The sequence below is a fragment of the Asparagus officinalis genome, chromosome 5 (assembly GCF_001876935.1).
Source record: "Asparagus officinalis chromosome 5, Aspof.V1, whole genome shotgun sequence".
Lineage (NCBI taxonomy): Eukaryota > Viridiplantae > Streptophyta > Magnoliopsida > Asparagales > Asparagaceae > Asparagus > Asparagus officinalis.
The window spans coordinates 27,261,530-27,273,744 of NC_033798.1; the positions used below are offsets into that span (position 1 = coordinate 27,261,530).

The 12,215-nt window shown below is 37.9% G+C and overlaps 1 protein-coding gene across 1 annotated transcript; it reads left to right on the forward strand.

Moving 5' to 3' along the window:
* LOC109841645 lies at positions 200 to 1,258 on the forward strand. The gene has a single exon (XM_020410595.1). The coding sequence runs from the start codon at positions 200 to 202 to the stop codon at positions 1,256 to 1,258; it is 1,059 nt and encodes a 352-aa protein (XP_020266184.1).

Consider the following 12,215-nt stretch of genomic DNA (forward strand, 5'->3'; position numbering starts at 1 on the left):
CACAGCAAGCTTTTTGAACTCTATAGTAAATTCTGTAAAGTGAATGAATATTCAGCTTTAGCAAAAATGAAGCGGCATGCATTGTAACTAATGATTTGTTTATTCACTTATGTTTGTATGCACAATTTGTATAGTGCAATATTTTATAAATTTGGTGGATTGATATCTTTTTTTTTGATAATTATAGCATTTCTGAACAATGTCTGACATCATCAAAAGGGAATTTGCTGAGCTTGCCGTTGATGGCAGCAATTACTTGACTTGGGCTTTAGATGTTGAAATCTACCTGAATTCTTGTGATTTAAGCAACACTATTGCTCCAGCTTCTCAGAGCACCTCTGCCCAGAAGGCAAAGGCATTGATTTTTCTTCGTCATCATCTCAACAAAGACCTAAAAAATGAGTACCTTACTAAAAAAGATCCTACTGTTCTATGGCAATCCCTGAAGGATCGCTTTGACCAACAGACGGCTATTATGCTTCCGCAAGCACAGTATGATTGGTTAAACTTGCGATTTCAGGATTTTAAATCCGTAACTGAATACAATTCAACCCTCCACCGCATTGTCTCACAGCTGAAGCTCTGTAAGCAGAACATTACAGAGGCTGAATTGATTGAAAAGACCCTCTCTACATTCCATGCAAGTAATCTTGTACTCCAGCAGCAGTACAGGACCAAAAACTATTCAAAACACTCTGAATTGATCTCTGCGTTACTAGTTGCAGAGAAACACAACCAACTTCTGATGCGCAACCATAATGCTAGACAAGTTGGTTCGCTAGCTGTGCCTGAAGCACATGCCACAAATCAGAGTAATACTCATAGGCGTGGACGTGGTAGAGGTCGTGGACATGATCGCGGGTCTTATCGTGGTGGTAGGGGTCGTGGTCGTCGCAATGCTAATAGTCTTCAAGATCGTAACAAGGGTCAGAACAAGGATAAACCTCATTCACACAAGCCTAGCTCTCATCAACAGGTTACAAATAACAAACAAGCTTGTTATCAGTGTGGATGTGAGGACCACTGGTCTCGCACATGTCGTACACCGAAACATTTGGTTGAGGCATATCAGAGAATGCTGAAGGACTCAAAGGGGAAGTCAAAACATGGTGAAACACATCATGCCAGTTTGCCTGAAGCAAACATGACCCTGAAAGATGACAATTATGATGATAATCTGTTGAAGATGGGAGATATGAATATGGACGATGATGACTTATTGAAGATGGAGCTTGATGATTTTGGTGACCAGGAGTGATCATGTTATGCATGTTTTATTAGTCTATTTTAGTTTTTCAAGACTTGTTCTAGTTGTTTGTATTCTCACTAGGCTTATTTTACATGTTTTTCGTAAGAAAATTTTAATTTTGAATGGGTTTATTTAAATTATTATGTCTTTACCTTGTTTTTGTGCTTATATGAATTTTTCAATTTTTAGAATAGTGCACAACTTTCCTCGCGTACAACCCATGGAGAAGGAGACAATTTTGTGCTTGGTAGATAGTGCTACCACACATACTATCCTAAAAGATAGAAAATTCTTCCAAACTTTGACTGAAAAACAAGGAAGTGTAACCACCATTGCTAACGACAATGTGTTGATAGTAGGCTCCGGCAGAGCTTCACTAATACTTCCTATGGGTACGAAATTAATCATCAATGATGCATTATTATATCCAGAATCCAAACGTACCCTTCTTAGTTTTAAAGATATTCGGTCTAATGGTTTTCATATTGAAACCGAAAATGAGAATGGTGCTGAACATCTTCTCATGACTCAGTCAATTGGATGTCGGAAGCAAGTTGTAGAGAAGCTTCCATCTTTCTCCTCAGGATTGTACTACACATATATCCGACCTAGTACTAACCATGTTGCGATGAGTTTAAAATTTAAAGACCCAAATTCATTTAAATTATGGCATGAGCAATTGGGTCATCCTGGGCAAAATATGATGTGTCGGATAATCTTAAATTCAATTGGGCATAATATGGCAAGCAGCAATGTCCCCTCTTCTTTAGACTACATTTGTGAGTCTTGTGCTAAAGGAAAACTTACAGTACACCCTTCTCATACTAAAGTAAATGTTGAATCTCCCATTTTCCTTCAAAGGATTCAAGGAGATATCTGTGGACCTATTCATCCTACATCAAGACCATTTAGATACTTTATGGTCTTGATCAATGCCTCTACTCGATGGACTCATATCAGCTTGTTATCCACCCGTAATAATGCTTTTGCTAAATTAATAGCAAAAATCATTGAATTACGAGCTCAATTTCCTGATTTTCCAATTAAATCTATTCGTATGGATAATGCTGTCGAGTTCACATCCAAATCATTTGATGATTTTTGTATGGCATTGGGCATTAAAGTAGAGCATCCGGTTCCTTATGTCCACACTCAAAATGGTTTAGCAGAATCGTTAATTAAGAGAATCAAATTAATAGCTAGACCGTTATTACAAAATTCAAAACTACCTATTTCTTGTTGGGGACATGCCGTTTTACATGCTGCTGCGTTAATCCAAATCCGACCCACTGCATATCATGATTATTCCCCCTTACAACTAGTGCGTGGTAAAGAACCAAACATTTCCCATCTGCGTGTTTTCGGATGTGCAGTTTATGTTCCAATATCACCACCCAAGCGTACCTCTATGGGCCCTCAGCGAAAACTAGGTATATACATTGGTTATGAAACTCCGTCAATTATAAAATACCTAGAGCCCATGACAGGGGATCAATTTACTGCTTGGTACGCTGATTGCATATTCGATGAAGATCATTTCCCAACATTAGGGGGAGATAAACACCAAAAATTAAATGAATGTCGGGAAATATCGTGGTATGAAAAAGATCTTCAATATTTAGATCCACGAACTAGTCAGGCTGAACTCGAAGTTCAGAAGATAATTAATTTACAAAATTTGGCAAATAAGCTGCCAGACGCATTCACTGATCACAAAGGAGTGACCAAGTCCCATATTCCTGCTGTACGTTAAGGGAAATGGCGAGGATTTGGTTGACATAAAATAAGAATTAAAGTGGCCACGGATTTGTAAAAAATGAGAAATATATAATAGAAATATAAAAGTTGTCGACAACATAGTTGCCTCTACAGTTGCTCTTACTATCTCTGAAAATAATCTGGATCCAGAACCTAAGTCGGTAGCAGAGTGCTTGAAGCACTTAGACTAGGTGAGATGGAAAAGTGGCAATTAAGGCTGAGCTGAACTCGCTAAAGTATTTTGAACCTGTAGTTCATATATCCCTGCAGGATATATATATGGGTCTTCGTAAGAAAAATAAATGAAATTGTAAGGTGGTGAGATATAAAGCGAGATTCATAGCTCAATGGGTTCACGCAGAGACCTGACATCGATTTAGATGTAAAATATTCTCCTATTAGTGATTGTATTACGTTCCGCAAGTTAATACCTATGAAAAAAACTATAAATTTATATATGTAGTATATGTACGTCATGACCATATTTTATATGAGTTATTAGACGCTAATATTTTTATATGGAAGTCCCTGATGGACTTAAAATTCCTGAATTGAGAGAAAACGAGAATTGTAACATGTATAGCATTAAATTGTAAAGGTCGTTATACGACTTGAAACAGTCGGGTAGAATGTGGTATAACTGACTGAGCAAGTTCCTTCTGAAGAGGAGATATGCAAATAATGATGTCTGCCCTTGTGTGTTTATAAAAAAATCCGAAAATGGCTTCTGTATCATCTCAGTTTATGTTGATGATATAAATATTATTGGAACACACAAGGAGCTTACAGAAGCTAGCTCATGCCTAAAGACGGAGTTTGAAATGAAAGACTTGGGAAAAACCAAGTTTTGTCTCGGCCTGCAGATCGAGTATTTCCCAGAAGGAATTTTTCTACACCAGTCGACCTACGTGAAAAAGGTCTTGGAAAGGTTTTATATGGACAAATCTCATCCACTTAGCACACCAATGGTTGTCCGGTCCCTCGAAGTGGATAAAGACCCATTTAGACCCAAAGAAGATAATGAAGAAATGTTAGGGCCAGAAGTTCCCTATCTGAGCGCCATTGGAGCACTTCTCTATCTCGTAAATTGCACCAGGCCTGATATAGCATTTGCGGTGAACTTTCTAGCAAGGTATAGTGCTTCTCCTACAAGGAGGCATTGGAATGGTGTTAAACATATCCTTCGTTATCTTCAAGGAACAAAAGATCTTGGACTATTCTATAAAAGAAACCAAGATATGACATTGGTGGGCTATTCGGATGCTGGCTACATGTCTGATCCCCATAACGCCAGATCCCAGACTGGTTATGTATTTCTCTGTGGTGGTACTGCCATTTCTTGGAGGTCTGTCAAGCAGACCATGGTGACTACTTCTTCTAACCACTCAGAGATTATCGCTTTATATGAGACCTGACGAGAATGTGTATGGTTAAGATCGTTGATACGACACATTCATGGCTCGTGTGGCCTAGCAAAAGACGATATTACCCCCACTGTCCTTTATGAGGACAATGCAGCTTGTGTTGCACAAATGAGCAGTGGATATGTAAAAGGAACCATGACAAAACATATTGCACCAAAATTCTTTTATCCACATGAGCTCCAAAAGAATGGTGAAATCACCATCGAAAAAGTTCGCTCAAGTGACAATCTTGCAGATTTGTTCACCAAATCTCTGCCTACATCAACTTTTGAGAAATATGTTCACAATATTGGTATGCGCAGACTTAGAAGACTATCGTCTTCAGGGGGGCAAATTCTTAAAGAAAAATCCTGAAGATTGGGCCCTGAAGGTCTATCGTCATATTTTTAATGTGCAGACTCAGAAGATTGTCATCATCAGGGGGAGCGAATTTTCAATGCAATCCCGAAGATTGCGTCTTGAAGGACTATAGTTGTACTCTTTTTTCCTTTTGCTAAGATTTGTCCCACAGGGTTTTTTTTTAGCTAAAGGTTTTTAATGAGGCAACTAATGCAACACAAGTTTGGATCCCGAAGATCTATAGTTGTACTCTTTTTCCCTTTACTAAGTTTTGTCCCATAGGGTTTTCTTAGTTAAAGGTTTTTAATAAGGCAACTAATGCAACAAGAATCTACTAATGTCGTGTACTCTTTTCCTCAACTAGTTTTTATCCCACTGCGTTTTTCTAGCGAGGTTTTTAATGAGGCATTGACATCTCGAAGTAATGTCCAAGGGGGAGTGTTGAAATCCAAAAGTCATTTTGTGGAAACCTAAAAGACAAAATGAATGTGGACATTACTTTATTAATGTAGAATATTTATTGGTGACTTTTCATTAGTCCAATGTCTTTTTATTTTCCACAATGTATCTATAAATTGGTGGATGTATGGAAAAAGGAAAAAATAGGAAAATTACAATTTATCTTATTCTCTTGTCTCTTGTCCATCTTTCGTTTCATTTCTTTAGTATATTACAACAGGAATGAAATTGTGATATTGTGGTATGAATTATGAGGATAAGAATCAATGAGTTTAAATGAGTAAATAAATATATATAGAAAAATATTATATGCACATGTATATACAGATAGGAGTTTTGGAAATGTTTACGGTTCTAAATCAATGTGTTTAAATGAGATGTAATTATACCACAGTGTACGTGATATAATTATACTACAGATATAATTGTACAATGAGTTTATGTAAGTAAATATATATATATTTATATATATGATTATATATACGTATAAGAATATACATGGATGTGTTCTGGAAGCAAATGCGCATTGTTCACTCCGGAAAATGCGCACTGTTCGTTTTGTTGGGTTGTTTTATGCTGTTTTGAGATACATTTGCGGAGTTTTGGTCCGCTTTATCTTATACGTATAGTCATGAATAAGTGGTAATACATTTGTGAATATCCCTAGAGGATTATGATAAAATATTATTTACGATTACACATTTGAGTATTTGATGAACTACGGACGGCTTGATCCCTTGAGAGAGAGGGTACGTAGGCAACCATATTGGTGCAGCCGGATTATTTTTGAATGATGATCTATTATTTCATTAGGGGTGTTACCCTTGGTTTCCGTATGGTTATGCGAAGAGGTTGATACATATGTTTGTTGTAGCACGCTGATGCGATGCTATCTATTTGTCGATCCGTGTTATGATGCGATGCTATCTTTTTGTTGATCCGCACAGTGATGCGATGCTATCTATTTGTCGATCCGCACCATGATGCGATGCTATCTATTTGTTGATCCGTACTATGATGCGATGCTATTTTTTTGTCGATCTGCACTATGATGCGATGCTATCTTTTTGTCGATCCGCAGGTGATGCTATGAGTTGAAGGAAGTTCAGAGAGTGATAATTTTACACATTTTATAGCTTGAGTATTTGGCGGAAGCCAAAAGTGTTTCTACTCATTTTTAGATTGCCTTATCTTGCGAGCACATGAGATTTATGTGCTGGTGCTTATTATGATGTCTTTATGTCCCTGCATTGCTTATCTTATATGATTAGTACGGGATTGATATTTAGTTATCTACAATTTGAGACATACGGTATATACATGAGGGTTTCCTTATTTGGATTATTTCGCTCGAGGTACCGGTCTCGTGTTGTAGATTTCTAAATATTGATTTCTTTCAGATGGTTTATCTTTATTTCAGTGTTAAAACTTTGTTATCTATCATTTGATGCATACGGTATATATATGAGGGTTTCCTTGTTTGGATTATTTCGTTCAACGTACTATGCCTCGCGTTGTAGATTTCTAAGTATTAATACCACTAGATTCGAGGAATATGATCTAGGAAGATTATGCTTAATAGATAGAGCCTCCACTTCATCTAGTAGCCCTCACTGATGCGGCATAAACATGTACCAAAAAGGTTGCAAGTACACAACCGTGTCAAGTTATAGTATTTAAGATGCGGCATAAACATGTACCAAAAAGGTTGCAAGTACACAACCGTGTCAAGTTATAGTATTTAAGATACCGATCCCACGAGGAAGGTGTTTTGTAGGAGAAAATATGAAATTGGTTCTTTTTTTGTGTGCGTGGCAAAAAGGAGTGATGAATAAATGTGATTGTGGAGAGATAATGAGAGTGAAAGTGATAGTGTGTGAAACGGCGCAAAATTTAAGTGAGAGTGGATGTGACAAAGAATGAGTGTGATCAATAAGGCAAGAAGAAAAAAATGAATAAAATCAAGAAACAAATGAAAAATCAAGAATAAAGAACAAAATTCTAGAATAAAAGAAAATACAAAAAATTAAAGATGGTAGATTCAATTATATATATGGATAATCTAAAATTGTACCCACTTCTTAGAAAAGGGTGATTCCCTAGAGGGTTCTAGCCTAAAGGCGAATCAAACAAAATAAAAATAAATAAAAAGAAAAACTAAACCCAAGAGGGTTCTAGCCTCAAGGTGAATAGTATAAGAAATTAAAATCTAACTATAAAATAAATTACAAAATCTAAACTATAAAATAAAATTGTAAGAATTAAATGCAAGAAAATAAATCTATTCTATAAGCATAAAATAAATCTAAGGCAAGAGGGTTCTAGCCTCTTGGCTATTTAAGAAAATAAAATCTAAACTATAAGCATAGAAATAAAGCTACACTAATAAGCAATAAAAGAGAAAAAGAAAAGAAATGCAAACCTTCAAATAATTCTCCATCTTCATCTTCATCTTCATCATCCAATAAAGAGAAGAAGAGAAAAATTTAAAGTGGTGAAAAAATTATTATTATTAATTGCAACTAAAGTTACAATTTTGGAAGGCCTTCTCAATTAAGAGTAGCCCTCCTCTCCAAAAGGAGTTACAAAAATTTTCACACCTCTAACCCCTCACTCTCTACCCCTATTTATAGTAAACATCAGTGAATGAGAGCCATTGGATCAAACTTGAGCCCCAAGACAAGCAAAATCAGCCATTGACGCGCGCTACAGTAATCTGGTATCGATGCAGGCATCGATGCAGGTATCGATGCCAGCATCGATGCCCACATCGATACCCACTATTTCCAAATTCTGATTTCACGGATAGCTTCGTCTCGTCGAGATAGGCGATTTTCATATATTATATGTTAAATTCCGCCTTCCGGATTAGGAGATATCGTCGTTTCTTTGTGGCCAACCATTTTGAATATGATTTCTTTTCATATTGGATTTTTGATTTTCTCCGGCTTCTACAGGCTACACGACTTCGGCCCATCTTGCATCCATGAAGAAAAATCTGCAGCAAGGTCCGGCCTCCATTTTGATTCACTTGATAAAAAATGCAAATAAGTACATTTCATTTGATTAAATTCTTAGCCCATGTCCAGTCCCCTAAATCTCCATCTGTAGCAATTCGTAATCTTTTGCATAAAAGCCCAACTCATTTCACTCTTTGCATCCAAGTCCATTCCAATTCTTTGGGCCTTTAAAATTCAATTATTTGAATTTATCTTATTTCTTTATTTACTCAAGGACCTTTGTTGAGAGATGAGATTTTTGGGATTTATTCTTCATTAACCTGTAATTAAAAATAAAAGCAATTATTAGTGGTATATTTATTCATATAAAATAGATAATGAGGGTATAAAATTATAATAAAAATATGATTATCACTCACCCAGGGGCGGATGAAGGTAATCTTGCTATAGCGTTCTGGCGCTCTTGTTATCATCCTTTTTGTTTGAAACTTCTCTTTCAGGCAGCTCAGGGTTTCGGAGAGCCGCATGATGACAGAGTTATTGTAAATCCGCTGTTACATGAGTTAGTAGTAGAGATTCCATAGTAGAGTTTATTTTTTTTATTCGGACATTAGAGTTTTGTTTCATTCTGTAAAGGGTATGAGCCTTAGTTACATTTTCAGTTATTTCATGTCGAGACATATTCTTTTATTTCGATTATCAGATGTATTCCAGATTATTCACAGAGACATGATTTATTTTATGAGATACTCCTTTCTATATCATGTTTATAGCATTTATTTCCCTTAATTGCATGTTTTGTACCTTCACTTTTATTAGCTTCCACTAGAAGATATTTCTGTGATTGGTTAAATATGTCGTTGCACAGTGAAGGTGCATGGCATGTTTGACATCTCTGGTTTTACCTTGGACTACAGCCAAGTGTGAAAACAGGAGCGTCACAACCCCCCAGTCGTGATTAAGACTTAGCAGGGGAAGAAAAAGAGGGATAGACATAGCATATCGCCTTATGGGCCACTATCTATTAAGTCGGTATAGAGGCACATTACATGACAGACCGCTATCTGAAGAGTTTTGCTATCAGTGGTAACTGTTAACGTGATAGTTTTATGGACCCGCCATCCTATTAAAGAGGATTGGCGAATTGATGGACTATCAGAGATAACTATTAACATGATAGTTTTATGGACCCACCATCAAATTGAAGAAGATTGGCAAATTGATGGACTATCAGAGGTAACTATTAACGTGATAGTTTTGGTGGACCTGCCATCCTATTGAAGAGGATTGGCGAATTGATAGACTATCAGAGGTAAATGTTAACGTGATAGTTTTGTGGATCTGCCATCCTATTAAAGAGGATTGGCGAATTGATGGACTATCAGAGGTAAATGTTAACGTGATAGTTTTGTGGATCTGCCATCCTATTAAAGAGGATTGGCAGAAGAATTTAGAGGGAATGGACTATCAGAAGTAATCATTAACGTGATAGTTTTGGTGGACCCGCCATCCTATTGAAGAGGATTGGCGGGGGAATTTTGAGAAAATGGACTATCAGAGGTGATCATTAACGTGATAGTCTTGGTGGACCCACCATCCTACTTGAAGAGGATTGGTGGGGGAAATTAGGGGAAAAGGGCTATCAGAGGTGTATTGTTAACTTGATAGTTTTGGCAGATTTCGTGATTGACAAAGATATTCTATTGAACATGACAACTCAGAAAATTTATTACTCATAATCCAATGAACTACAAATAAACCAACCCCTAGTCTTGAACAAGTGTAGGGGGGAAAAGGGTAGTTATGGCACATCACTTAGTGGGCCACTATCTAACGAGTTTGACTATCAGAGGTAATTGTTAACATGATAGTTGTTGGACCTGTCATCCTACTAAAGAGGATTGGCTTCAGTGGCCGTGGTATCTTCCCCTTCTGACTGAGAAGATTGGGCTTGGTCTGATTGCTCAGGTTGATCTTGCTTACTTTGTCCTTCAGCTTTGATCATGGCAATAATTTTTTGAGCCTGTTCGCCTTGAGAGATTAGTTGTTTCTAGGAACGGCATTCTGCAACCCTCATTTGTGCTAGAAGGTCGGTCTGCAAGTTGTGTCGACAGGTCTCCACTAAGGTAGACTGTGTCATACCTGTCGGGCATCGCAGAGACATGTTTCGAAACCTTTTGACGAAGGCTTTGACGGACTCCCTCTTCTTCTGCTTAGTGGCGAGAAGGGTGTTTCGAAACCTTTTGACGAAGGCTTTGACGGACTCCCTCTTCTTCTGCTTAGTGGCGAGAAGGGTATTAATGGAGACTTCTGTATCCTCTTCAAAGAATCTTGATAGGAAGAGTCTCTCTAGATCTATCCACTTTTGGATATCCTCTTCAAAGAATCTTGATAGGAAGAGTCTCTCTAGATCTATCCACTTTTGGATACATCCCACAGGTAGTTTCCTAAACCATTCAAAGGCAACTCCCTTGAGGATGCCAATGAACAATCGAGCCAGTATGGCATCGTTTGATATCACATTCTCAGTCTGTAACTTAAAATGATAGATATGTTGATTCGGTGATCCCGTGCCGTCAAAAGTTTGTAGCATGGGGACTTCAAACTTTGGAGGATAAGGGGCTGCATCCCATTCGGCAGGATAGGGTCTGACAACTCCCTCGTCTTGGAGCTCGCTTCTGTTGGCAATGGCAGTGAGGCGAGCTTCTAATTCTTCCATTTTGGTAGATTAGAGATTTTGCTCGTTCTCAGTCTCTCTTCCTTCCTCAGAGGAAGATTCCAGGTTGTTAGCTTCTTGGTCAGAAACCGTGTCATCAACCATTTTTCCCTTCCCTTTGCTTGTGTGAGGTCAGGATGAAGATGTTTTTTCTCTCCGGGAGGATTCTTACCTAGGTGGCGAATCTGTCTTCTGAGATTTGGCCTTGTCTGTGATGATTTGATTCATCAGGGCCAAGAGTTCTTTGATGGCCTCTTGCTGAGATTTAATCATGGCCTCCTGCTCATCAAGTCTCTTCACGAGATCTTCATGGTTTCCAGTCATATAAGCGGAGCTCTCATGTTCAACAAAGGAACTTGATGATTGAGACTCCGTAATGGCTGAGTGTTCATCCTCGGAATTGGTTCCTCTAGCTAACCTCCGATAGTTGACAGGAGGAATGGTTCCTGTTTGAGTCTGGGTATGTTGATAAATTCTTTCAAACTCGTTAGCGATTTCTCTGACAGTCGGTGAACAACTTGTCTCAGAATCATCGGGACTAGGACCCGAGGCTTTCCCTCTGTCGATCACATTGATAGTGACCCCAGGTAGGGGTGAGCACGGTTCGGTTCGGGTCGGTTTTTACCAAAATTTGAACAACCGAACCGAACCACCTACAATTCAAAACCGAACCGAACCATTACAAATCGGTTCGGTGCGGTTCGGTTCGGTTTGTTCGGTTCTAACTTCATCAAGTATAACTTCACTTCAATTTATTTTTTATATATTATTATTACCCTATGCCAACATGTATTTGTTTTTAAACTTCACTTTAATTTATTATTCTTGCTCATGTATGTATACTGTTTTTAAGTGAAGTAACTTGTCCTTTTGGATTAAATACTAGACTCTAACGTTGTAATTTTTTAGTAACGGACTTGCTTTGTCTTTGTGTAGCAAGCTTTGAGTTTGGTCTTTGTGGAGAAAAAAAAGGAGCTGACTCATTAGAACATTGGTTATGTATGAATCAATTCCCTACAACTGCTATTCATGGTGATCGAACACAGTAATAAACCCACAAATCAAAGGCACAAATATATTCGGTTGGTTCGGTTCGGGTTGGTTTGAAAAATTGTCAACCCGACCCGAACCGCCTTACTCATAAAACCGTTTTTTTTCGGGTCGGTTCGGGTCGGTTCGGTCGGTTTTTTCGGTTTGAACCGAACCGTGCTCACCCCTAACCCCAGGATATTCAGTCTCTGGAGACTTCTTCTTGTGTGAACGTCATCGTTGGTTGGACAAGGCAACATGCGTTAATTGGTCGAACACCT

Coding starts and splice junctions, on each gene's coding strand:
- LOC109841645 (XM_020410595.1), top strand. CDS start 200: ATGTCTGACATCATCAAAAGGGAATTTGCTGAGCTTGCCGTTGATGGC.